This window comes from Takifugu rubripes, chromosome 4 (assembly GCF_901000725.2).
Source record: "Takifugu rubripes chromosome 4, fTakRub1.2, whole genome shotgun sequence".
NCBI lineage: Eukaryota > Metazoa > Chordata > Actinopteri > Tetraodontiformes > Tetraodontidae > Takifugu > Takifugu rubripes.
Genome location: NC_042288.1, coordinates 9,734,852 through 9,762,265, shown reverse-complemented (window position 1 = coordinate 9,762,265; position 27,414 = coordinate 9,734,852). Strand labels below are relative to the sequence as shown.

Here is a 27,414-nt window from a genome sequence, read left to right as displayed (position 1 = left end):
TACTCTCCTGGTCGAAGATGAAGCAGGGAGAATTACTGCTGCTCAGAGAAAATCCTGATTGAACTGAAAGAAAATTGGTGGTAATTAATCCCCCGGACGAGGAGAAATTAACCACGCCCCCATCCCAGATCTCACTGTTGATTGGCTCCCGCCACGACACCCAGCAGACCCGGGACAGATAAATTGAACGTGCCCGGAAACCTCTAAGTCTGAGCATCCTCATCCACATCATCATCATCATCACCTTCCTCAGTGACAGAACCATGACGGCTCGGGACGACCTCACTGAGGAGAAACCCAAAGTTAAGATGTTGTCCCCCGGCTACGGGATTGACAAGTCTCGCCTCCACGGCTCCGGATTCCGATCCAAAGGTTTCGCTATCACGGACCTGCTGGGTCTGGAGTCTGACCTTCAGGCGAGGCAGCAACCTGGTGGTGGCTCGGGTTCAGTGGCGATATCCGCGGCGGACCCGCAGGTGCCCGCGGGTCTGGGAGGGTTCTCCTTTCCAGGCGGGTCTCTGCCGCTCGGTCTCGGGTTCCTGTGCAGCTTGGCAGCACAACAGCCAGCCGGGTCACCGTGTTTCCTGCCAGGGCACCTGCCGCTGCTTCAGGCCAGAACCGACAGCCACTATCTGCAGAACCTGGAGGCTCAGCGGGACCAGTACTCCGGTATGACGCAGACCACCTTTTGTTGTGGTCCGAAACGGTGACCCGTAACCGCCCCTGAAATAAGCATCCTAATGATTGTAACTTTTTAATGATTCTAATTACTAGTATGCTTCATAAAAATGTTGTTATTAAATGATTAATTTGTTATTAATACAGAATTTTGAAATTCTAAACAAAGCCTAATAATTTTAGTCTTTAGAAATCACGTTATTGCGCATAAAACTATATAATTATGGCTTTGATTGTGTATTATAGGAAAATATTTCGTTTTTGTTAATTATTTAAAAATGTATAAGTCTCTTGCATCATTTTCCCGCGCGCCGCTTTTATGCTGATTGGACAGATTGCTGATTGATCGATGATCTTGACCGAGTGTTTGGTTGATGTTGCAGATGAAGAGTGTCTGTCTGACCGCAACGACTCCAAAGCTCCGCAAAACTCCAGAAGAGGAAGAAGAGGAGACACAGGTGAGGAAGAACACCTGTTGTTTAATTCTTAGAACAACATCAACAGCTTACTCAAGAAAAACCCACCGTAAAAGCAGAAATGTCATTTCCGATCACTTTGCACGTTATAAATACGATTTTTGTCTCTATCAAAATTAGAATTTATCCCTATTAATAAATGCATTTTATTTAAATGTTTTAAATAAATTTTGAAAGATGTTTGGTTCCGGGTGTACTCATGCTTTATGTTGTGGTCATGCAGGACAGTATTCACGTCCCATCAGCTGGAGGAGCTGGAGAAGGCCTTCCAGGAGGCGCACTATCCTGACGTGTACGCGCGGGAGATGCTCGCCATGAAGACAGAGCTACCTGAGGACAGAATACAGGTGACACCATCATTGTTCCATCACTGCTGATCAGCAATAGTCAGAATAATCTCAACATCGTAGTATAATTTTTAGGATTAAAAAACGAATCCATCAAAGTATTTTAAAAGTAGAACGTTTATAAAACTTATGTAATCTAATTTCTAAAAAATATATTTGTAACTGATTTTTAGGTCAAAATTTCAGTTAAAAAATGTTTGCTATTTTTTTCTTTTATTTTAAATATATGTTTTGTCAGGTTTTAAATATATCCATATTTTTAAAATACATTTAGCAACCAATCTAAAGTCTTTAATTTTTGCCGATTTAGGGCGTTTCATTTATTTGTCGTCAGGTTTTGAATATTTTTGATCTTCCCTCCAGGTCGGTTTTTGAATGTTTTTGATATTTCTTCCAGGTTTGGTTCCAAAACCGACGAGCAAAGTGGCGAAAGCGCGAGAAGTGCTGGGGCCGCAGCAGCGTCATGGCCGAGTACGGCCTGTACGGGGCCATGGTGCGACACTCCATCCCGCTGCCGGAGTCCATCCTCAACTCCGCCAAGAACGGCATGATGGGATCCTGCGCCCCCTGGCTGCTCGGTGAGCCGCATGCACGTCAGTGCCACACGCACACACACACGCACGCACACACAACAGCAAACATGTTAAAAGATTATCACAAGTTAAAGCTAAATGGTCTTGATTTCCTGTGGTTGCCTCAAATTTGTGCTTAATACTATAATTATGTTTAACTTAGCAAAAACATTTAAACACCTTTTGACATTTCATCCCAACAATGACTTTTACTAGAAGAGTTAATAACAGACACATAATATATATAAGTCAGCAAAGAGCACATAAATTGATATATGTTTAGTCTGTTTCCACATTGTTTTTGCTGTATCATTGCAAAGATAAAGCTCGATGATGCAGACTGAACTGAGTGTCCGTCTCTTCACGCAGGGATGCCAAAAAGTCGTTAGAAATGTCCAAGAAGTGTTTGAGCCCTTCCGAGTCGGACCCGACCCGCTGCAATCCTTTCTGTAGCACCCTCGGAACGATGTGGTCGTAGCGAGGGCCCAGGAGGTGGAGCCCGAGGAGGAGCGGCTCCTGGAAATGGAGGAAGAGGAGGACGTGGATGAGGAGGTGGCCATCGACCTGTCCAGCTCCTCCAAGCAGCAGCACTCGAGACAGGATCTTCTGTTAACCTCACCCACTCGCCACATCGGCAGAGTGGGGGCGAGTCAGATGAACAAAGTTTGAACCTTGGGGGGGGGGTCGAAAAATGACTGAAGACAGTGGCACTTTGATGAAATGCAGTGGGTCAAGAAGGTTGATGGGTTCATTCAGGATGACAGAAACAGCCACCAATGAACAGAAATAATAACATTTATCTCCGTCTGTATATTAGTGTGAGTCTGTGAGGAAATGTTAGCCTAATTATCTATGTGAACATATGATCTGATGCTATGAAATGTTTCTGCACTACACAAATTTCAAACCCTCATCTTGATTGAGCATTAGCATCGTTATAGAGCTGCTATGCTAAAGAATGTGGATTCCAATTTACAATGACAATAACACTATATTGAAAACATAATGTAAATAAGCCCTTGCCATTCGTATAACTACATAAAATTCGAACATCTAATAATTATGATAATATTAGCTGAAAATTATGTTATTGATTGCAAGAGTGACATTTATTGATGATGTTAATGATTTTTCCAATATGATGGAAACATGCTTCCTCAGCATTGTTGCTGCTGTTGTTCAAAGACTTTTCTGGAGAATGTAGATAAATTCCATTTCTGTCTGCGTTTTGTTGCTGGAATTCACTGAGAATAATCTTCATCCTTCTTGATGAGAAACAAAGAGAGTGCTGATGTTTATTGTTTCTTTTGTGTGTTTGGTAATTTCACTGTTACTGTTCAGATGTATGTAAATTAATGTAATTTAAAAACTATTTCAAAAATTCCTTTTATTATTATTAGGTACAGAATGGTGAATAAAAACAAAGTATTTTTGGAATCACTCGAGTATTGATTTTGAGTATTCAACACAACATAGACCTGGCATTTTATAATGGAACGACAAATTTAATTTTTAAATTAATTTTTGACAAGGTTCAAACCTCACCATAAGCAGAAAATATTTCTGAAATGTGAGAGAAACAAATAAAACTTGCATCATGGTTTTGAGAATTTATCATTAAATTCATTTGAAATGATAACAAAAATAAAGACTGTTTTAGTATATGGCAAAAGGGATGGATGGAAGAATCAGCCTCCAGTTATCTAGAAAAGAAAATATGTCAAACCTATATATGTCTTTTATTATCACATCTTCCTAATAGAGAGGTAATTTTCTTTTTTAATTGGAGCTTGTATATATCAAGTATAATTTAATTTATATAATTAATATTATAATTATTAATATTTTTCAGGAGAGCGGCGGAACTTCGTCACGAACTACGTCACTTCCTTCAAACGCGTGAGCCGCTTAAAACCATGAGCTTTGATTAAACTAGCAAGCGTCTAATTTAAGGATAACTTCTGTTCGGGTTAATGTTGCTTGAGTCTTAACTGATCCTTAGTTGTAGTACTCTGACAAAGGCATGACTGGTGGTCATTCTTCTGGTAGAGAAAGTGACGGAAAAACGTCTCTTGGAAACCACGGAATGCTAACTGCTAACTAGCTATCAAACACTTCCGGTGATTTGCAGGAGGTTGTGACAAGGTAGTGCTGCAAAATGTCTGACGATTCACTTATTGATCTGGATGGTTTATTATACTTTGTTGATGAATTTACCCAGTTTACACCTGCATTTTTCCATCCCATCCCCGAGTTACATCTGTGAACGAGGCTTCACACAGGCTGGTAACTTGCGTAGTCACCAGGCGATACACAGCAGCAAGCAACAACTCTGTTCCATCTGTGGAAAGACATACCACTGTCTGTGGAATCATGTCATCAGAAGACATGTCCAATGTTTACTGAGTTTACTGCCACAGGCAGCATTCTCACCTGCCAGTACTGTGCGAAAAAGTTCCCTAACCAATCATAGTTTAGGGTTCAACTGTGAAGTCACAAGGGTGAGAAGCCGCCCCACTGTGACGTCTGTGGAAAAACTACCATTTGAAGGATCTCTTACGTGACCACTGCTACACCCAGAGCAACAAGGAACGATACTACTGGATGTTGTGCACCACCAGCTTCCTGCAGCACAGCTGCGAGATGCTGTGATTATGGCAAACACTTCTTCCTCCTCGCTGCCTCCCTCAAGCCCAACCTGAATACCAGACCTTACCTGAAGCAGGTGCAGCAGAAGCATACTAATGCTAGTGACCTCAGAATACCCACAATTAGCTTGAAACCATTAGCAAAGCATTGTAAGTCTTATCTGACCATTCAATCAGGATTGATTTTTAACCTCCAACTTTGCTCTGGGTTCAGTTTGCTTAGCATTGATAAATTCCTGGCCGCAGGATGTTTGAATTAGCTAAACAGCAGATTATCATAGTATTGTTAAAGGTGATTAAATCAATCGCACCAACTCGTAGATGGATTACATCATGTAATCTAACAGATCTCAGAGGTCACATAAACATCACAGGAAAAAATCGACTGCCTGCCCAGCTGCCAATTTCAGATGCAGCTGTATGAATTAATCAGCTTAAAGGATAAAATTTAATAAATCAAAAATGCTGTTTTTTGCGGATGCTCAATCTTATTTTGACAAGGTATTTTGTTTTTCAACAGAGATGTTTTGATTTTATGTATCATTCAGGCAAGAAACATTTTAAGAATTTTCTCCACCTTGTATTTCTTGTCTTCCTCCTTCCTCTTATTGTTTTATTTTCAGTAGTAATATATTGTTTTCAGACGGGTGCAAATTATGAGCTAACCTACAGGGGGCAGGATGTCTGTACAGCTGTGTTTAAAACCAGAGGAAGTTAATATTTACTGTTGATCTCTTGCTTCACATTCAATAAGATAACAAGACGATTGGAACTTCCAACAGCAAAAGGTCACAACTCTAAACACACTAAAGCCATTCTAAACTGGATTTTTAAAGCTAAAAAATATGTACAAAAAATTGGTTAAAACTCTGTTTGAATCAAACTGAATGAAATTTGATCAACGTGTGATTGACATTTTTTATTCTCTACGTAATATTATGAAATATTTAACAATAAATATCTTGCATTCAAATGCAAATAATCCCGATGGTAACTTATAACTGATGTTAAACTATGAATAAGTGTACAAAAGGAAACTAGATTTCAGTTATTTTCACTTTCTCACTTCTTGAAAAACGAGTCATGAGGTTCCGGGGGTCACGTGACTTTTGGTCAAAGATGTGTCGGTGAAGGTCCAGAGGGGATCACCTGCGCACACCTGAGAAAGAAATAGACTCGAGTCAGTCTGTCAATCTTCGGGATCAGCAGGATTCAACATGACTGTCTCCCACAGTTGCCTGAGGACCCGGACCCTGTCCCGAGTCCTGTTCCAGACCTTCTTCAGCCGACGCGGAAGTCTGGCTGCCTTTAAGATCCGGACCGATACGGTACCACAACGATGTCTGACCACCCTTCCTTCACCGGGATATTGGAATTCCGAGTTGTCCCGGCTGTCCCACGGGGACCTATATCGGCTCTCAGTCACGGAGCCGGACCGGTTCTGGGGCGCTGCCGCCACCGACAAGCTCCGCTGGATGGAACCCTTCCACCGGGTCCGGGACTGCGAACTGAGCAGCGGGAAGATCAGCTGGTTCCAGGGAGGGAAGCTGAACGTGTCCGGTGAAAAACTCTCACGACAATACAACTAATCATTTGACAGTTCCTTAACCGATATTCAATAACAAGTGATTTGCTGATAAAGATGAACAGAACAGCCGTTTACCGTCAACAGATTTACGCAGGTTTTAATGAGAGAAATGTGTGACAGGAGGTAAATAAGGTTTATAATGCAACAGGTACTAATTAGTGTGAAAAGGGCTTCATCAACAGAGTAAATAATTAAGTGTTTATTATTTTAAATTTATGTAGTGATCTGAATCGGGGACTAGATAAATGAAAGGAATTAAAAAGGCAAATGTTTTGAGAAAAGTGTTGAAAGTAAGCGCCAGAAAGGAAATCCTGTAAAATAAACCGTTAAGAGGTCAAGCGCGCGACAAGCTGGGTTGGGCGCGAGACTGACGTCAGCAAAACGAAACCGGAAGTGTCAAGGGAAAAAGTGACGTCGGTCAGAGTTCAAAACGTTCACTAAAAACATGTAATTGATCTGTTGCCATGTAGGTTTATCAGGTGATTATAAATGCGGGAGAATAACCAGTAAATGTTGCGGTGCCGTGTCTTTATCCGCTGGTTTGTTGCCGTTTTTGTGTGTATGAGTAATCCAATAATGTTTCAATAACGACAGCTGGATGATTTGTATTGTATGTATATTGATGTGACAGCAGAGGATTTTGTTTCCTGTAAATTATTTTGTAAATCTGTTGCATGAGACACAAACAGGATCTTAAACCCATTTTAGGATTAATTTGAAATCAGTTTTTGTAAGAATTGTGTCTCAACAACACACATGTCACCACGTGTACTGCACAACACACCAAAAACTGTAAGAAAAATCACTCCTATCATCATTTTCCACTCAACATTATAACACAAACTAAGCCAAAACACAAAAAAGACAGCCAAAGTAGATCATTTATGTGTTGTGCACTGTAAATTACGTAAATATGGATTTGAATAACTGCCAATCATTTAAAAATGTACGTCAATCATATAAATAACGGGGAAATTTGCCCCTAAAAATGTTTAAACACTGTCGAATATGGATTCACCAGTGACCCTCTATTGACAAAACTGATTTTGAATTTTGGGAAATGGTGGATCCTTCAAGTGAAATAAAATTAAACGCATGAGCTGGATATAGCTGCACATGCACGTACTGGCAGTATATATGTTAATGGAATGATTTCATTTGATAGATGTGGTGACTCTTCATTTTGTGTCCGTTAGTAAACTGCCTCGATGTTCACGTTGAGAAACATCCAGACCGAGTGGCGTTGATCTGGGAGAAAGATGAACCTGGTACTGAGGAGAAGGTCACCTACAGGTAAGAAAATGATTATTCTTAAAGGAAATCACATGTGTTCACCTACTATAGATGATCTTTATCTTATCATCATTCTGTTTGACATTTCTCAATTCTCCCTGGTTGCAGATGATACACTTCTTTTATCTTATCTTATCTTATCTTATCATGTCTGAGTATATACCCCCTTGCAGTTACATCAGTAATGTAAGAGAATGTGTATTTTAACTGCCTCAAGCTAACAAAAACCAGAAGGTGATGTCACAGTGATACGCTCTGCATGATAGTGATAATTTCTCGGTGTGAAAATGATGGTGATAATGACAATAAAGATAAAAACGCCATCTTTTCCCTGCTTTCTGTCCAACAGAGAGCTGCTGGAGACAACCTGTCGTCTTGCTAACACCCTCAAAAGCCACGGTATCAAAAAAGGGGACACAGTGGCCATTTACATGCCAGTGTCGCCGTTAGCAGTGGCAGCCCTGTTAGCCTGTGCGCGGATTGGTGCAGTACATACGGTGGTTTTTGCTGGCTTCAGCTCCGAGGCTCTTGCAGGGAGGATCCAGGACGGTAAATTTAGGTTTCAAAATGCTTTAAAGTTGCAGTTTGTTCACTTGTTCGCCTAAAACACAAGACTGCTATCACCTCTACAGGAAAATGGTATCGCAAGAGAGCGTGAGCTGCGTTAGCTGATTAACATCTTTAATTCCCTGTCACTCTTTTTGTTGAAAACCTTACCCAGAACTATCAATGTTTAGAGAAAAGGTAGGGACATATCTAACAACTGATAACTCCTTCAATATGTCACATTTACAAGTTGGAATTGTGCGATTACAGCACTTATATGAATGTTTTTGTTGCAATTCAAGTAAAACAGGCATTTAGCCTGAAGCCTGAACATTTGCTGTCAAGTTCATCACTCGGCTGTGTTTTGGAAACATTCACTGCCGTCAGACACAAACATGGTGTTTCCATGGTTACTGATCTGCACCCAAGCTGAATGGGACTTTCACTCCTCCATGTCCCAGTAAAACCACTTGATTTATTCTCTCTGTCCCAGTATAATCAGTCCATTTAACCTCTTTATTTCCACCATAACCACTGCATTTATTGTCTATTTCCTGGTATATTCACTCCAGTTGATCCTCTCTGTCCCAATATAACCAGTCCACTAGTTTCCTCTGTCCCAGAATAATAGTTAATTTACCTCTATGTCCAAGTAGAACCAGTCCAAGTGTCCCATCTACCACAGTGTAACTCATCCATTTGTCCACATAGCATATCCAGTTCATTTGTCCCTCTGTCCCTGTATAACCAGTATCTGTCCCAGTATCGGCCATGAATATGCATCGCATGCTTATGAAAACAGGATGTCATGTTTTATTACTGAATTGTGAATATCTGCTTTTACAGCAGCTTTAACGAGTTCAAAGGTTTGTTAAAGGAATGTTACCATGGCAACCAAAACAGCCTCAGGAGGTGTCATAATGAGAGGAGTGTTATTTTAAGCATTCCATCTTTTTGGTTAATTTAATAGAAAGTAGTAAAACGTGTGTGTTTTTGAGTGAATGTAGCATGTTGGTGCTAGCATTCAGCTGGGTTGGTAACAGGAGACCTTTCCTTATGTTGCAGCTAAATGTAAGGCTGTGATCACCTGTAACGAGGGTGTGAGGGGGGGTCGCCTCATCCCCCTGAAGGCCACCGTGGATGCCGCTCTCAAGAGTTGCCCGACCGTTCGCCACGTTTTTGTTTCTCAGAGGACAGAGAAACAGTGCATGATGGGAGAGATGGATGTCCCCCTGGAGGAGGTGAGAGGTCAAACTCCTCTGGGAACTCTTCTCTTCTAACTCCTACTTATGGTGTGTATTTCAGGTGATGTGTCGTCAGTCTGCCGTGTGTGCTGCAGAACCTCTGGACAGTGAAGATCTCCTCTTTCTCCTCTACACCTCAGGAAGTACAGGGAAACCTAAAGGGATCGTCCACACACAAGCTGGGTACCTGCTGTACACATCACTGACACATCAGGTACACACACACACCCAAACACACACATACACATAGTTTTCTGTTAAGGTTTAAATGAGAATGTGAGGACAAGGACGGGTGGCTAAACAATGAGCCGAACAAAAACACTGCTGTTTGTTCCCAGAGGGATGGCAAGGACGCGGCCCTGAGGCCAAATCTGGCCCCAAAAGCTTTAAATTAGCTTTTCTCCAGTTTGACAAGCAATAGCATCTGTTTTCTGTGTGTATGTTTGTGTGTGTGTCGGGGTCCAGGGTTGACTTGATGTTTATGATAACTATGTAAAAAAAAAAATCATAATAACATAATGCCTCCCATCGCTGCCAAATATTTATCAGTGGTAATTTCTAAAGCAGCTTAACCTTCCAAGTGTGTGTGTGTGTGTGTGTTTGTGTATGTGAAAGAGAGTTTGTGCGCATCTCATTTGGCAAACTCGTTTGGATGAAACAACAGAACAAAAGCTGCTTTGAGTGAAAAAGACAAGAAGCAATGGGTCAGTGCCAGGCCGACAGAGAGACGGATCCAGAAAGAGGGAGGGAGAGAGTTGGTGTTGCTGAGCTCCTCACGTGATCACATCAACCATTTTGTGGCACTGACATCAGGCTGAATACTGAAACTTTAATATCAGTCTGGACAATCACCATGTACTGTGATTGCTGCTGTACTTACTACTTCGACTAGTAGTCTGATTAGTGTTTTAATTACTACTTTGAAAACTTGTTAGTACAGCACTTTAGTTACCACTATGACTATTACTGTTGTTTCTACTGTTATTACTTGTGTAAGAAGTGCTGTGGTTAATCATCAATACTGTAATTATTATTGTGAGTAATACTGTGATTATTATTGTGTGGCACTGTGATGTAAGGTCTATGCAGTTTTAGTCTCTGCTGTGTATTCAGCATCGCAGCCTGGGGACTCTTGCACAAAAATTCCCTCGTAGGTGTCGTGAAAGTATAAAACATCAGATCGTATCAGTTGTATTTCTCTGGGGCAGTACTGATGGAATTGGCTACTTTTTCATCGGGTCTCTCTATAACAGTCTGATCATGCTGCGATTTCAACAGTACGTCTTTGATTACCGGGACGGCGACGTGTTCGGCTGTGTAGCGGACATCGGCTGGATCACAGGACACAGCTATGTGGTGTATGGCCCGCTGTGCAACGGCGCCACCACTGTCCTCTTTGAGAGCACACCTGTGTACCCCAACCCAGGTGAGATCTGTGTCAGGGACCTGCTTCATGTTGCTACTCCCTGGAGACCTTTGATACCTGACACGGGAACACAGGATGTTCACTGACTCTCATCTCTTTTTGTGTATATCTGTGTGTGTTCAGGTAGGTATTGGGAAATGGTGGAGCGTCTTAGGATCAATCAGTTCTATGGCGCTCCGACAGCTCTGCGTCTTCTGCTGAAGTATGACGAGCAGTGGGTGAAGAAATATGACCGCTCGTCTCTGCAGACACTGGGATCAGGTAACATAAACACACACGCATAGAGAACAGCGTTACAATCACAATGACCTCTTGACCTTTTGCAGGACTCACCTCTATGCTGGAATAATCAGGGGATTGAATATTAATTTTTAATTACCTGCTCTCTCTTTGGGTTGAACCATAACACAGTGTGTGTGTGTGTGTGTGTGTGTGTGTGTGTGTGTGTACAGTGGGAGAGCCCATTAACCACGAGGCCTGGCACTGGTTCCACAGTGTGGTTGGAGAGGGGCGGTGCCCTCTAGTGGACACGTGGTGGCAGACAGGTGAGTCACATGAGCAACGGAAGCCAGTAGTAAAGTTCACGCAGCTTCACTTTAGAGAAAATATTGTAATTTCCCTCCAGCTACATTAAGACTTTAACACTATGTTACGGCAGTTTTACTGCCTGTAAAATAAACACATTATTTGTACTTACAGTAAGTATTCCATCAGGTTATTGGACCCAATCAAAGAAACGTGGCAGGAATGACCAGAACCTGCTATTTCCTTGTCTTGTTTGTGCTGATAAGTGTTGATCCGAATGTAAGTCGGTCTGATTCTGGACCTTCAACCCTAATTTGAGTGATTAGAACATCTGCAGTGGGAGAAAATGAATTAAGATCAAATCCTCCACACACTCTCCAGGATCACTGACATCACAGTATCTGTGACCTAATTCCTCGACAATCATTCGCTGTGTGTGTGTGTGTGTAGTTTTATAAACCAGACTTTAAACTCCATGACAGCTGCTTCTTCTTCTTAAAAGGGAGAAAATCCCCAATAAATTAAGAAATTAAAGGAAATTAAAACTGCTTGTAGGAGTGAAACCGAATGTCCCCTAGTGGCAGCTGCCGGCATCTGCAATTTACGTCGCTTTAAATCCTGTTGTTAAACCTATATATATATATTCTAACAACATAAAAGCTTTAAATATCCCAGTAAAAAAAATATTAGTGAGTTGCTCCTAAATGCAGCACTGCACTGACCCCCTAAACCTGGTTAAATATCTGCGGCCTCTCCACAGAGACGGGAGGCATCTGCATTGCCCCGCGTCCTGCAGAGGAAGGCGCTCCCATCTACCCAACCATGGCCATGAGGCCCTTCTTCGGGATCCAGGTGGCTCTAATGGGAGAGAAGGTGAGCTGACCTGATCTTGACCACGGACTAACAAGCTAAAGCTAACACCTCTGACTCAGGTCACTTTCTTGGATTGCTTGATTCTGTGAATTTGAGGATCTGCCTGTGTTTTCACTGTTGTCCTGTCTGTTTCTGATGCTGGTTAATCTCTGCGCCTCATTAACTGTGAGACAGAAGAGGTTGAGCGAGCCTTGAAGTCTCTCTCTCTCTCTTTAATCTTTCATTAATCAGCAGCATCTGTTTGCTCTGAGCAACAGATTTCAAGCTGCGTTAAAGATCATTGTCCCGCTCCTCAAATTAATTAACGTGTCCTCGCTCAGTTGAAGAAGAGTAATCTTCATTATTCAAGGATTCTCTTCATCACTGTTCCTGATTCTACTTAGATTACATTAGATCAGATTAGACCTCCTTCAGTTTACATTTTGTACTCAGTGGAGCTCGAGGTCTCTTAAATCCTCTCATACTGAGTAAACTGATGAACCCGTTGTCGTGGTGATAGATTTAGTGTGAACCATTTAACAGTGATCTAAATCCAAACATGAAACAGCTGATTTACAGAAACACTAAAAACCCCACAACACCATGAAGTATTTAGAGTACTGTGAAGTACTGATAATGTACTGATTATTTATTTGTGTTATTTGAATTGTTTTCTTGTGGTTTTCAGGGGGAAAGGCTAAATGCTAACTCAGTTAGCGGTGCTCTGTGCATCAGTCAGCCATGGCCCGGGATGGCCCGCAGTATCTACGGCGACCACCAGCGATTTGTTAACACTTATTTCAAACCGTATCCAGGTCAGTGAAGATCAGTTACTGAGGGATTGTGTTAGTTCCTTCAGTCATTGAACTTATAGTCTCTCTCAGGATGTTATTTCACTGGCGATGGAGCATACCGCTCTGAAGACGGGTACTACCAGATAACCGGACGGATGGATGATGTCATCAATGTCAGCGGTCATCGTCTTGGTACAGCAGAGATAGAGGATGCACTGGTGAGAGCACACACAGTGTAGCATCCATTAGAGTCACATATTTATTTATTGCACTTTTGGTCAGAAAATACACTAATAAAAGTTGGATACTGTACTAGTAAAATAAAATTTTAGGGAAAAAAAGGATTATCATAGTAAAGTAGCAGGAAAGAGCTCAGGTATCAACATGAGTTGACTATGTTTCTTAGAGATGAATTGTTGTTGTCATGATCTAGGATGAACATCCAGCTGTTCCAGAAACAGCTGTAGTTGGATTTCCTCATGAGATCAAAGGAGAAGGTAACTGAAAACATACATTATCCTCTTCTGCTGTGTTCTTTATCCCCATTTTTGTAATGAGTGTTTGCTACTCCAGTTTTGGGTTGTGCAGCATTATTGTCAGAAAAGCAACAGGGAATTTTGACTTCCTGGGCTATGACGCCCCCTGCTGGTGTGAGACGATACTTACGCTGTATTTCGTGTGTTTGTGTTCCAGTACCATTTGCCTTTGTGGTTTTAAAGGACGGCTTCATCGACAGCCCCACAGCTGTCCTTCAGGAGCTCAAAGACCTTGTTGCGACGAAGATTGCCAAATATGCTGTACCTGAGCATTTTTTGGTGAGGCCCCGCCCACCTGTCACTCACCTGACCATCCCCTTCAGCACTAAGCTATTATTTCCCCATGCGTTGTGTCTTAGGTGGTGAAGCGGCTGCCAAAGACCCGGTCTGGAAAAATCATGAGGCGGATTCTTAGGAAGGTTGCCACAGGGACAAGAGACCTTGGTGATGTGTCAACTTTAGATGACCCAACTGTTGTCAAAGAGATAATTAAGGCACATGAGCAGTACATGAAGCAGCAAGGAGAGAAGTAAGAAGAAGCCACCACAGCCCCAGGGTCAGCCTAGTTCCTCGGGTAGACCAGTCCAGAGATCAACATCAGCACACATCACCACTAAATTACAAACAGATAACTTGGGAAGTTGCACACTCAGTCTGTTACCCATAATCCTCCGTTACGCTCTGCCTTAAGTAAAACATCAAATGGTTTGAAGTCAGCTCAGACTCTTAGATCATCTAAAGAGCATCTAAAGAGCATCTAAAGAGCATCTAAAGGCTCAGCATGTGAAAATTTCCTCAAAAAGTAACAGGTTTTACATTTCTTGCCAGCAGAGAGTGCCTGACTTCTTTATTTTTAAAAATTATATATTTGTTAGTTTTATTTCTGCATCCAGGTTTACTGTTTTACAGTTATTTAGTAGAAGCAATGAGATGACGTCGAGCTGAAGAGATACAAACTCATAAAGATGCTCTTTCTGTTGATCACTCTCTTTTTTTGATTAAATGAAGTTCCATTTTTCTCTTGTTTCTCATCTTGATCCTCGTCACTTTCTTCTGTTCATGCATTCCATGCTAATATAACCCCGGTGGTTCTGCCCTGTTTCCAGTCTCTATGGCATAGAGTCTATGCTAAGCTTACCCATTTTTCTCTCACTACTTTATATTCTAAAATAGATTTGTTAGCTGATGGTTTTAGCATGAAGATGAACTCGACTTCATGAAAACTGTTATTTTTAAGACATTTTATTGATTTTCTGAATCTGTGGGAGGAATTTATAGTGTTATTGAAATCACCTTTTCTCTATAAAACATTCTTTTTGGACATTTTGGTTGCATACAATATGTCGTAATTCCTTCCCTTGATTTATTACATGAACATGCTTTCAACATTTTCAAATTTAATTAATAATTGAAATCATTTAGTGAATGTTTATCAAACTGAAATAAACTTTTAACAACCAGAATGTGTGTCTGTATTGAAAACGGACAAATTTCACCAAAATCTAAAACAGTCAACAACAAAAAATGATCTGTATTCTGAGTGCTTTAGTTATTATTATCATTATTTCCCTCCCCATTTTCATTTAAATGATTCACTTTTTAGATGATGAAAATACATCAGAAACCTACTCTTATAACTCTTATAAAGACTTATAAATAACACAAAATAATAACACTTCAGAATAACGAGTAATACAAAGACTGTGGCGAGGTTGTGTTGTTTCTTGGCGAGCTAACGTTATGAACTCCAGGTCAATAGGTGGCAATAATGTTGGGAACCGCCATTGAAACCTGAAGAAGAAGAAGAAAGCGAAGAAGAAGAAGAGGACGCGAATAACGGAAGTTGTGTGACGTCATCGCATAGGGTTGGGGGCGGGGTCGAGTGTCAGTGAGTCTCTGGGTGTAACTGAACAGGGAACCGAACCGGTCCGAGCATGAATGAGACGGACGGACTCCGACTCCGGCGGTCGAACAGACCTCAGATTATCACCGATGAGTTGCCAGACCGGAGACACAAAAGCTCCGGGTAAGAACCGGAACATGGATCACGTTCTGACCCACATCCCCTTCTACCGCATATTAAGTTAAGTGAAGCGGGACGTTCCCGCATTGCATTTTGATGAGATCTTAGGTCATGTGGCCCTCCAAATAATTCAGCAAAGGGTGCCGGCTCCGAACACAAGTGCAGTAGATTACCCGGACCGGTTCTGTTAGAACCTTGACTGATCTGAAACTGGCGTTGAGGAAGTATTCGTTCACGTCTGTATTCCATTAAAGTTCACCAAATTAAATAAATTGGACACTATCATACTGCTGTCCGTCTTATCGAATTTTTGTAATGAACCAGAAATGTGTAAAAAAAAATAAATAAAAAAATGTCCGACCCAGCTCAAAAGGACGTTTAACATTGAACCCTGAACTCGTTTTTCCAGTATGTTTGCGTTCGCAAGAGCAAATTCTGCAACACACTCTCGTCATTTAGTCTCAAATTAACATTAAGGCTTTCAACATGAATCATTTTTTCATCTGAAGAACAGACTTTTAATGCATTTACCTCATATTCCACCCGCAAAGTCAACTTATATGTTAATTTTATTGACTTCTACCCTATTTTAACAGGAGTTTACACACAACAAAGTGTGGACTGAGTGCATGTTTGTGTGTTATTTCAGCACCTACAGTGGAAAAGTGTTCAAGGTGACGTTTCTCTCGCTGGGATGCTTCCTGTTGCTTCCTCTGTTGGTAATCATCCTCATCCTGGAATCTCCCATCCATCCAGAGGCTTTCAGGTGAGCCTTCACTTCTCAGTGTTTTATAATATTGAAAATTCACATATTTTATTTCTACTATAATTATAACCATATTATTTATTCTCTCTTTTTTGTGTATCTAAACTAGAGCTAAAAGCAGAGCTCCTCCTGTGAAATGAACTGTGAAGTTTTATATTTACACTACTAATAACTGTCATGAAGTCACCCTCATTCATGGTCATTTTCAGAACGACAGACAGATATTTATGTTTTGACTTTGACTGTTGCCATTTCCTTTGGAGAAAAAAAATCGTGAAACGTATTTGTTTTGCAGCCTGAAGGAGCCGCCGTTGATGCAGGGCTGCTGGGAACCGAACCTAAAGCTCCGGGAGGCCGAGCGCATGTTTGAAGATCAGGTTATTGGGCCAGAGTCGATTGCCAACATCGGAGGTCCAGCATCAGTGTCCAGGTGTAGTTTCACTTCTGATCGTCCTGTTGAAACTGACAGATATTTGTGTCGGCAGATGTTTTGTTCTCGGGAACAGCTGACGGGAAGATTGTGAAGTTCGTCGGACGAAGAATTCATACAGTGACGAAACTTGGAAAACCACCCTGTGGTGAGAAAACATGCCTGAATTTGCTTATTTTACTGGGCTGAGTTGAGGTGACTTTTGGCTTGCTGGTTTTTATGTTATCTTGTTTTTATGTTATCTTGTCAAATGTCACTGGGGTCTTGCTTGCTATCATTTGTGTGTTAGTCTGTAGCGGCTGCTGGCAACAGTTGGATGTCGCCATTTGTTTCGACATAAACCGCTGAACATTGTGACCTGCCAGAGTCGATAATGTTTTTCAGTGAAGGTGAAATAAAATTGTCTCTTTTTTGGCAGGATCCAGAGAAGAAGAACCCAACTGTGGGAGGCCGTTAGGAATCCGCCTTGGGCCCAACGGTACCCTGTTTGTGGCCGATGCCTACCTGGGTGTATTTGAGGTTAACCCTACCACAGGTGAGTCAGGCTCTGGTGAAATGCTGCCCCCTGTCGTCCTGGAGTTTCTGAGTACGTTTGCTCTCTGTGTGTAGGCGAGGCCACCAGGTTGGTGTCAGGAGGTCAGGTGGTCGCAGGAAGACAACTGTCCTTTATCAACGACCTGGCGGTGACTCAGGATGGAAAGAAGTTGTATTTCACTTCCTCCAGCAGTAGGTGGCAGCGCAGAGACTACATGCACCTTATCATGGAGGCCACAGCAGATGGACGGTACGAAGGACAGGCTGACGCAGCTTTATGTTAGAAAGTGAAGCAGCTACAGCAGCATTTAGTCAAACTGACAAACACAAAAAGATTGGCTTTACATCAAAAAAGAGTTACATTTTAAAAACCTCTTGCTGTTCTATTTTCTGCCAGCGTGTTGGAATACAACATTGAGACCAGAGAACTGTCAGTGGTGATGGAGAACCTTCGATTTCCAAATGGGATCCAGCTGCTGCCAGATGAGGAGTCGGTGCTGGTGGCTGAGACCACCATGGCCCGCATCCGCAGGTGACTCCTCCATTTATTTACCTTCCCCAGCTGTGCAGGGTTGTTAAAGCTGCAACACTCGTCTTTGGTTTGATCTCTCGGTGATTCTGGTCCCTCCACTTTTTGTCTGCAGAGCAATCACGATGCAGCTTCACTGAGAAACATGTCAGAGATATTGGCCTGTGTTACCATGGAAACAAGCTACCATTCTTTTATTAGGCTAATGACCCGTGTGTGCTCACGTTTTGTGGCTTTGTGGTCTTGTTGAAGTCAAGAAACAGACCTTCAATAATAATAAAAAGTGAATATTCACCCACTGAACGTATCACTCGAGATCCATCGGATCTCTGTTCCACCTCCTGGTTGACGACTGTACCTTCCTTGTGTCGCCAATGTCCTGACATAGCCCCGCCCCTTTAAGACTGTAGCCATGAGAGTGCTGATATCAGTGGTTGAAGCTGTCCCAGCCTTTCCCTGTTTTATTCTGATCCATCTCTGTCAGAGTCCACGTTGCGGGCCTGAACAAAGGCGGGATGGAAACATTTATCGACAATCTACCCGGGTTCCCCGATAATATTCGGCCCAGCTCGAGCGGAGGTTACTGGGTGGCCATGTCTGCCGTGAGGCCCAACCCTGGCTTCTCCATGCTGGACTTCCTGTCCCAGAGACCCTGGATCAAAAAACTCATCTTCAAGGTAAAAGAGTGAGGGAGGGTCGAGACCTGAACTGGTCTCTTCACAGAAAACCACTCAGTTTCTTCAGGTTTGTCAGTAATTCCGCTTTCTTATTTTGAAGTTTGACCAGATTCCCAACACAGCGTGAACTTCCTGTTTATTTCCTTCCGTTCCTCACATTCTCTTGGTTCTCCACAGCTTTTCAGTCAAGAGGTGCTGATGAAGTTCGTTCCTCGCTACAGTTTGGTGGCAGAGGTGCACGACGGCGGCATCTGCACCCGCAGTTTCCACGACCCCAACGGTCTGGTGGCAGCCTACGTCAGCGAGGCCCACGAGCACGATGGGAGTCTGTACATCGGTTCCTTCCGCTCGCCGTACATCGCCAGACTGGACCTGAACAGGGTCTAACTATTACTGATCTATTGACTTGTCTCCATGAAATGTCAGGTCCGATTATTAAAACAGGTTTCATAGATTTATTGTTTGATCATTTCATCTGATTATTGCAGCTTTTTGGCCATCCATTTCAGTATTTTTGTATTTTTATAGACAAAATTGCTGTTCGAGTTGTGGTTTTGTAATTAGTGTAAATAAAAGTGTTTTGCTATTTCTAATTCACAGGGCCTGTCACATCAGCTAGCTAAACAGTTCAGAAAAGTCTTTTGTTTTAATTTTTTTTAAACATTTCATCAACATCTGATATTCCAGAATCAGACTTCTGCATTATCTCCTTATGACAGAATCTGTAAATAAAAAAAACTAAAGCACATGTGACCAATTCTGACATTTGTTCTGCACCCACATTAACATGTTCAGAATTTGAGCACATTATTATTATTCAGTAGACTGATGCCAGTTTATTATAATTGTAATTTGTGACAATTACACACATTTTATTACCGGTAATCGCCCTGATCAAACGTGAAGGTTGAGAATATGGAGGTGCACTTCGCCTTCCTCACCAGTAGGCGGCCTCAACTGCAGTCAAGAGATCGGGTCACTAAAGTTGCATGCGCAGTAATCCCCAACCATCTTGTCGGTGACCCTGGTTTGTTGTTCCCCTGGTGTATTTTGGGCATTTATGACTTTTTCACAGTGTATTCGGGGGCAGGCATCTATCTGCTTAATGAGCGATGCCAACCATTTAAGATAAAGAAGAAATCACTTTGCAGGATCACATAGTGCACCTTTAAATATGGAAATGGATCGAGTGAAACCGCACCAAAGGTGGCTTATTTTGAATATATTTGATGTTACACAGAACGGACGGGTGAGGAGATACAGGTAGGCAGGGCCAATTCAGGATTTGCATGATAAGACCTTGACATGACAGATGTTCTTCCAGGGAATCAGCCAGGCCTCAAAGTGGCACTGAAGTGTCTGCAGCACAACAGGAAGTAGTCACTCTCACATTAAAGCTCTTCCTGCCTAAACTGATCTCGATCAACTGCGCCGACCCACCTGGTGCAGGAGGCCTTCGGGCTGAAAGTCACATGTGGACAGGTCTGTGTGGACTCGTTTTTTCCGACAGACAGTTCGGGAAATCTGAAAATTGACGAAGTACTTGATGCCTTTAACGATCTGAACAAGACAAACACTGCCATTAACATCCATGAGGACAGTTGTGATGATGATGATGATGACGATGATGATGTCATACCTGTTGCTGCGCTGTGATGATGGCGGATGGTTTAAAGAGGAAGGCGTCGTTGGACTGGTTGTTGTACATGCAGGTGGCGTTGTGGATGATCAGCTTCAGGTTGACATCATCCTTGCTGATGTTGACCGGTGCTCCAGGTAGGTATTGGCCGTTGTGGCGACCTGCCAGCACCAACACCACATCTGCAGAGAGAATACAAACAAACAAAAGCAATGTTAATTTCTGTTTTTTCGAATAAACAATATTCCTCTTGTTTATTCGAAAAAACAGAAATTAACTTGATCAGTGACGAATGGGCCAACCCGATCCATGTGATCCATCTTAACAGATCTCAGGTGAAATGAACAGATCTTATGTCATTTTAGTTCTTACAGCTGGAAGAACTGAAATCAGGTAGTCACATTTATCTGTTTATAATGGAGCTAGAAAAACCAGTTGTGCAATGCTGGTCTATTTTTGGTGTGCTCTACTGCCGCAGCAGCGAGCTAGGCTAAAAGCCGTGGAAGATAATATAACTAATATTGCTGTTGTTATCAACAGTACATTTATGTTTCTCCCCCCAAAAGATGATCTGCTTTTTCATTTTTTGATTGAAATGTTTCTCATTTTTTGAGCGCTTCAGTTTCTCAAGTTAGCTTCACATCCTGAAAGTCTTCCAGGAAGCTTTTCAGAGGAAAATGTTGGATCAAAACTGGTGATTTTCTCTTTAAAGATCTGACATTAAAAAACTGTACGTAAATAAACCCAGAAAAAGCAGCAGTTCTCATTAAAACCTGATGAAATAAAACAAACTATGTGCACAGAACTGAACAGAAAGTTTCCAGAACATTAGTACGTTGCAGCATCAGATCAATTCAAACAGATCTTAAACAATGTTAAAAAATATTCAGGAGGTTTTTACCTATCAGAGCGACGAACAGCAGCGCTTCCATTCCCATCATGCAGCGTTTCCTGTCACAGTAACCATACTGCTGTGTTCACACTCTCACAGTCATTTCTTCACATGCTGCTGTGGCTTGTTTCTGCATGTGACATCACTTCCTGTCAGTCCAAAACTTCCCTGCATGTGCAAGAGTGCCTCAGGCATGTCGCCAAATCTATTTACCCACTGTCACTCTTTTTGTCTGCACAAATTTCTTAGAGTGCTTCAAATTTCATTTACCCAGAAGTTACTCTCCTTTTTCAAATTTCTAATTCGCATCACTTTATTTGTATTAGAAAAGACACATAGCCTGAGGCTAACTCAAACACAAAGCACACCCAGTCATCATAGAGATGTTTGAACTCCATTTAAAAGACCTGCAAATCCGTTGCTTTTGTCATTTTTTTGTCAACCCAAGATGCTTTGGGGCAAACAGGCAAGTTAGATATTGGGACTGATTAAGGCAGTCATCACAAAAAAAAGCTTTCTCGTGGGAAATGTCATGAAAATAAATCCAGAGATATATTCATGTTCATCTCATTCGATCCGAATAGAACCTGGACCAGAAAGATGAAAGAGAAAAGTATGCAGAAAGAAAGGAAGAGCTGATGGTCCAGATCATGAAGATTCTTCAATCACAGAGTCAGATAACTGATGCCAACCTCAGTGGAGCTGCAGGAGGACGCTCCCAACCTGCTGATCTTCACGGACTCTCTGGGCTTCATCACGCAGAACTTCCCAAGACTGACCTCTTGCAGGTGGATCATCATGAAATTCATGACCGGTAAATGTCAACGTCCGAACTTTGGGCTGATCATAAATAGTTTTATTTTAGATCCACTGAGATTTTAGAGATGGTTTAATTATACTAAATGAAATTAGACAGAAAATACGCACATAAAACTGGAATAAAGTCACTAATGCAATTATGTCCACAGCATAGATGTTTGAAGTAATTTAAAGTGAGAAGAAGATGTGTCCTAAAATGTTCACAAGTTTATTAAATGTACACATGTGACACCACCACTCAGGTGATGATAATGATGATAGTTCGCAGCCCTTTAGCCCGGTTTGTTCTGTTTGTTTGATGCCCGGTAAAAAAAGACAGAGAACCATACTCGACTCCTCAAACCAAAGTGTGTTTGTGAATCGTTGGAATTTAACTGTGACTGTAGTGTCCAGTAGGTCAGAAGACCCTGATTGGCTGACGTGTTATCTTAGCTTAGCATTGGGCTGGTTGTCATGACTGTGAGGAATGGCAATATTGAGAGCGATGACTCAAGCAAAGGTGGCTTTATGCCACTTTTCCGCACTGTTTCAACATGTAGCCAACAGAAAAAGGGGCGGGGCTTGTGACTGCAACCAACCAGCAGTGGGCATCTGGTGGTTTTAGCTTCACTTCAGTCCCACTAGTTCCTGTATTTGTTGTTCTCCTGGTGCTCCGTGGAGTTTGTTTTAATCACCCTGTTGCCACAGATGGCTGGGAACATGTATAAACTGGTCAGAATGTGGTGAAAACCAGAACCGGAACCCTTTTTTCAATAATCCAGTACATCAGTGTGATTTCAGAACATTTCTACAGCTCCAGCTACTCAAAATGAAATCAAAAATAGATTCCTTGAGAATAGAATCCTTTGGAATAGCACTGTTGAAAGGTTTCAGGCACCACTCATCCAGAAGCAGTCTGTCGAAGGATGACAGGTCTTTTTCCACGTTGTCAAGGAAACCCACACCTGAGAGCTGGCCTCCTGTGTAATGGTCACAGCCCCAGTGCCTGATGAGACCATCCAGGTCAGCAAGACTACCAGTGATGGTTCTTGGACAGGTAGGCAATGAGCGCTACGGCCACGCCCACATAGATACCTGTCCCAATGGTGATTGACAGCACGGCCAGGAAGAGAGCCCGCCTGGAGGTGGAGCTTGCCAGGTGGAAGTCGCCTTTCGACACCGCTTTGTTGGTCTAAGAGTGTGAAAAGAGGAAGACGAACAAGGTGTTAGAAACTTGCAGGCATGCTAACGGCCAGTTCTGTTAGTTGCTTCAGCTTGCTGGCATGAAGAGTTTCTTTTTTTATGGAAGAATTCAAAAGTCATTTGTCCAGAACTCGCAAGCAAACAAATATCTTTTTCAATGATGTCATGATGCCAGCGTGAAAGATTAAAAAAAAACATCAAAGAAGAACATTTGTGCGTGTTATTTTGGAATGGTTTTGGTGTCTTTTGACAGAACAGAAACCTGCTGGAGCATGACGTGACAGAACAGACTGCATCACTGGTTCTGCTGCTGATGTTCTGGGTGATCTTCATGAAGATCTACATCACCTCCAGACATGCAGTGGAAGAGATGTAAAATCAGATTAACAAGACTGGGATGTCAATGTTTCCTGTTGTGAAGGTTCCAGACATGCATCAGAGGAGAAAAAATGAGATTAGAGAGCCGAAGAAGAACGTCAGTCTGTTTTTAATCAGTTTGAACAAGGCTGACGAAGATGCATGTGGAAGGACCTCCAACTCCAACCTTCACAGACCGTTCATTTAGATCGGAAAGATCAAAGTAGATCAGAGAAAATTGTTGCATTTTATTAAGAATAAACTTGAGATCTTGCTGTTAAGGATGCCAGCACTTATTCGTGAATGAACTCCAGAAAGGGAAATACCAAAATAATATCACAGGACCATCTAAAACAGATGTTTGTGTAATTCCTGCTGCGAATGAACACAAATTCCCTCTTATTTCTGTCAGATTATTGTGCTTGAATAATCCAAATGTAGCAGAACCAGGTTTCAGAACCATTCCCATCCTGGATTTAAATTTGCTCTTGTTTGGGTTTAGTCACCCTGTTTGGACTCATCTGTGCTGATGCCTCTGATTATGCTGCTGTTTGAATGTGGCTCCACATGTGAGGGACACGACACTCAAATCCAGACGGATCCAGAAGGCATCCTGACAGGAAGCCAACACTGCAGACAGGAAGTGGCAAACACCAATATGACTCAGCTCCTCTCTGCTCCCAAAAAACTCTACACCTCCTCATGTTGCTGTTGCTTTTTACTGATGGATGTCAATGTGGGAAGCGTTGCTACTGACAACCAGCCTGTTCCTTTGAAGCTGTAGGTGTTAAGTTACCATGGAAACAGCACAGAGCACAGCTTCCAGCCTGAAACTCTGAGATTGTTGCGGCTGACTGAGAGGAGCCAAAATATTCAGGCTTTCTCCTTGTTAGCTGGTTTAAACATACTGAAACCAACACTGGGACTCCAAACCGTCAAAACACTTTGAATATTGTCACAGAAGACATTGCTGTGTCCTGCACACGTGAAACAACTCTGATCACTCCTGACGTGATGACTCGGGTGTGTCAAGTGTAGGTGCGTCCTCACCTCGTGTGACAGGTAGAAGGCGGCGATGCCGAGGGGCCAGAAGCAGCAGAGCATAGAGAAGACGCTGAGGCCCAGGTGATCTCTGGGAGGCATCAACAGAAAGGTGTCCTCACTCTCTGATTGGCTGGAGTACTCACTCTGAACACACAGGGGTCAGAATGAATCTCTGCTGCCTCATAACCGATCAGGTTCACATACTCATGAGTATTTTGGTTTCCTACTCGTAGAGAGTGCGCCACGCCAGCCACTTCATTGATGACTTCATTTAGATAGAACAAGTTACATTTACAGGTTGATTATTGTTGCTTTAATACCCTTCTTGTATTTTTCGACGATGATCAAAGCTGTTATCATGAAGTAGGACGGGGCATTAATCCCTCAGATTGGTGCAGATTACAGAGACCAGATTATTTCTAGACCTTAGTCAACAGCTAATCGTCTGGAAAGCTAATGGCTCTTTGACGCCAAATGTGTCATTAAGAGATGCAGTTTATTAATCTGGCTGCAACTGCTGGAAGAGGGGAATGATAACGATGATGATAACAGCCATGACCTCAATGATGATAAAGATGATGGTGTGTGCACTGATGGAGGTATGAGGAACAGCATCTATAGACAGATGCCTTGTTGCTCCTAACAGAGGCGCTCCATTTGCTGCATACAATCACATTCATCAGAATTCAGTCAGATGAAAACACACCTCGAGCTCCTGGAAGTCATCTTCATCATCAATGTCATAGGACAGCGTGCAAATCTTGGCTTCCTCTCCACAAAAGTCCAAAAACTTGCCATCTGTTAAGAGCAGGGTCTCCTTGGCAGAGCTGGAGGAATCTGGACCCTCAATAAAGGTGGTCTCACAGCAATCTCCTCCTCCAACCTCCCCCCAGGCTTGGAGGACACTTTCTGGGCAGAGAAAAAAGCCCGGTGGAGGTCTGAGGCAGCGATCTGGCGACACGTGATGAGGAAGGAGAGCGCTGGGGTTCAGGACCTGAGGAGCACCCCCTTCTCCTTTACTGGTCCTCTCCTGCTGGGCAGGGCCGTTTACCAACACCCGACTATGATACTGAGGAGCCGAGTAGACCAGGAGCAACGCTTTCTGAGGCTCTGCCCCCAACCTGTGGGTGTTAATGAGCCCATTCTGTCTGCAGACGTCTCCTCCTTCTCCTGCGAGTGAGGAGGAATTCCCAGTTTCTACTGGACTCTCCTCTTCTTCCTCCATCACTCCTCTGAGGGTGGATGCTCTCTCAGAGAGATTGAATGTCACAGGTCAAACATCGCTCACTAAAACAAAAACAGGAAAAATCATATCAATAAAATATATATATATATATATACTTGTGTGCTTATATACATGTGTCTATAAATATATATATGACGGTATATATAATAACAGTAATTTCAGACTGAATAATCTTCCTACAGCCAACAAACCAAGAGGAAGCCTGCAGGTCACATGACTAGTAGTTTTAGCGTTAATGTCAAGTTAATCAAATTCATCGTCTTCATCTTCTGCTGACAAACTGATTAATTTCCCTCGGCCCAATCAAAAAATGACCATCAGTCGTTGTAGTGATTGAATACCAACTACCTGAAGAGGTCACAAAGAGGAACATGAGATTTGAAGACATGTTCGTTCTGCTGAATGAAAAAAAAGAATCCATCAGAGCTCAGTGGTCACAGCAAGCAAAAGCTCAGTGTCCATCAGCCTTTTATTATTATAACCGGACTCAGAGCTTAATGAACGAAAGATGAAGGTGGACAATCATCATTCCTCAGATGGATTTGTAGTGAAGCTCTGAAGTCAGTCTTTCGCGTTTTCTTTCGTAATAAAGACAATCCAAGATGGCCCACTTATGTTTACAGTCCGAACACGCACGCACCAACATTTACATATATTTTCTGGCACTCTGATAGCCAACACTGTTGGCGGTAATGACGTCACACTAAACGTGCCGTTTGGTCACAAGCAAAAACACACCCGTGTGCACACTCACCTCCCAAGGTGAGACGTGACACCCAAGATCAGAGACATCCAGGCTGAACACCGACCCTTCCTCCGTCTTTTGGCGCATGCCAACACAGAATGTCCTACTGTGAGGAGAGAGGAGAGGAGAGGAGAGAGGTGGCTGGACTGGTGTGTGTCTGTCCAGGGGAGCAGGATGATTGTCCCGCAGAGGCGAGGTGAAGAGGAGGGAGGAGAGAGAGTGAGTGAGAGAGAGAAAGCATGTGCACTGAATACAGAGAAGGTATTTGTGTGTGTGTGTGTGAGTGTGTGTGTGTGCGCGCACGCACGCTTCATACCCATGGTCCTAAAGCCCCTCGGATACTTTAGATAATTCATGATTAAGCACTCTAGATCAATCATTAGATCAATCAAAATAATCACTCCGGATGAGTCTGTAGGAAAACCCTACAGGTTGAGATCCAATGACACCACTTGGGACGGTCAGGACAGGCCAGGCCCCCTGCATTGATTGGATCAGGCAGCAAAATAGTGGTCTAAACTAAAGACTAAAAAATGATGGACAGATTTTAATGACATTTTAAGAAAACAGTGATAATGGGCCATTGAAGTTTGGTAACGGATTCCGGGGGGACTTTTACCTTTGTTTGTCTTAAGCTCAAAGGGCATCTGCCTCGAGAAACACATCACAGATTTTGGTTCCACGTGTTCTACCTTCAGAGATGCTAGCCTGCATTCCTTCTTTGTAACAAGGGGTTATTTAAGTTACTGTTGCACCTCCATCACCACGGACCATTCTCCTTTGTCCTATCACTATAACAAGGCATTTTCTTCCACACAACCGCTGCTCACTGGCTATTTTGTCTTTTCCGACCTTTCTCTGTAATATGATAATAATTTTTCATTTAAGGAAGACAACTCAGCTCTCTCCAAAGTGCCTTAATTCTCTAATCAGTATCATAGTCCATAATCAATCAGCAATCTTTTCAATAAGGCTCATCCTCAAATACCAGATGAGTGATAAATAG

At 42.5% G+C, this 27,414-nt stretch overlaps 5 protein-coding genes across 6 annotated transcripts; 3 read left to right on the top strand and 2 right to left on the bottom strand.

The window, feature by feature from the left end:
* Nucleotides 1–211: 211 nt before the first annotated feature.
* LOC101076798 (visual system homeobox 1 homolog, chx10-like) lies at nt 212–3,645 on the top strand. The gene is given in 6 exon segments (XM_029835832.1): nt 212–669; nt 1,062–1,094; nt 1,097–1,136; nt 1,378–1,501; nt 1,899–2,079; nt 2,443–3,645. Coding segments are annotated over 6 exon segments (804 nt in total). The 5' UTR covers nt 212–263; the 3' UTR covers nt 2,463–3,645.
* Nucleotides 3,646–4,715: 1,070 nt separating this feature from the next.
* acss1 (acyl-CoA synthetase short chain family member 1) lies at nt 4,716–14,988 on the top strand. The gene is made up of 14 exons (XM_003963944.3): nt 4,716–6,281; nt 7,506–7,602; nt 7,952–8,151; nt 9,214–9,389; nt 9,454–9,606; nt 10,671–10,818; nt 10,942–11,079; nt 11,271–11,363; nt 12,104–12,216; nt 12,884–13,010; nt 13,080–13,207; nt 13,423–13,486; nt 13,683–13,804; nt 13,885–14,988. The coding sequence occupies exons 1-14, from the start codon at nt 5,939–5,941 to the stop codon at nt 14,056–14,058; spliced, it is 2,076 nt and encodes a 691-aa protein (XP_003963993.2). The 5' UTR covers nt 4,716–5,938; the 3' UTR covers nt 14,059–14,988.
* Nucleotides 14,989–15,377: 389 nt separating this feature from the next.
* apmap (adipocyte plasma membrane associated protein) lies at nt 15,378–19,230 on the top strand. Its single transcript, XM_003963939.3, has 9 exons — nt 15,378–15,551; nt 16,198–16,314; nt 16,610–16,725; nt 16,800–16,892; nt 17,163–17,279; nt 17,354–17,528; nt 17,676–17,810; nt 18,292–18,484; nt 18,662–19,230. Exons 1-9 carry the CDS (start codon nt 15,460–15,462, stop codon nt 18,869–18,871), a joined length of 1,248 nt encoding a protein of 415 aa, XP_003963988.2. The 5' UTR covers nt 15,378–15,459; the 3' UTR covers nt 18,872–19,230.
* Nucleotides 19,231–19,297: 67 nt separating this feature from the next.
* cst7 (cystatin f) lies at nt 19,298–21,176 on the bottom strand. Its single transcript, XM_011603214.2, has 4 exons — nt 21,025–21,176; nt 20,124–20,305; nt 19,925–20,044; nt 19,298–19,843 (listed from the first exon to the last, which is right to left on the bottom strand). Exons 1-4 carry the CDS (start codon nt 21,062–21,064, stop codon nt 19,763–19,765), a joined length of 423 nt encoding a protein of 140 aa, XP_011601516.1. The 5' UTR covers nt 21,065–21,176; the 3' UTR covers nt 19,298–19,762.
* Nucleotides 21,177–22,846: 1,670 nt separating this feature from the next.
* Nucleotides 22,847–26,658, bottom strand: syndig1 (synapse differentiation inducing 1). 2 transcript variants are annotated; one of them, XM_029835308.1, is made up of 5 exons: nt 26,418–26,658; nt 26,012–26,061; nt 25,124–25,704; nt 24,424–24,561; nt 22,847–23,005 (listed from the first exon to the last, which is right to left on the bottom strand). In XM_029835308.1, exons 3-5 carry the CDS (start codon nt 25,640–25,642, stop codon nt 22,847–22,849), a joined length of 816 nt encoding a protein of 271 aa, XP_029691168.1. In that variant the 5' UTR covers nt 25,643–25,704; nt 26,012–26,061; nt 26,418–26,658. The 2 variants fall into 2 exon arrangements, with proteins under 2 accessions (XP_029691168.1, XP_003963991.1); XM_003963942.3 differs by lacking the exon at nt 26,012–26,061 and having other exon boundaries at nt 26,418–26,656.
* Between the last annotated feature and the right edge of the window lie 756 nt (nt 26,659–27,414).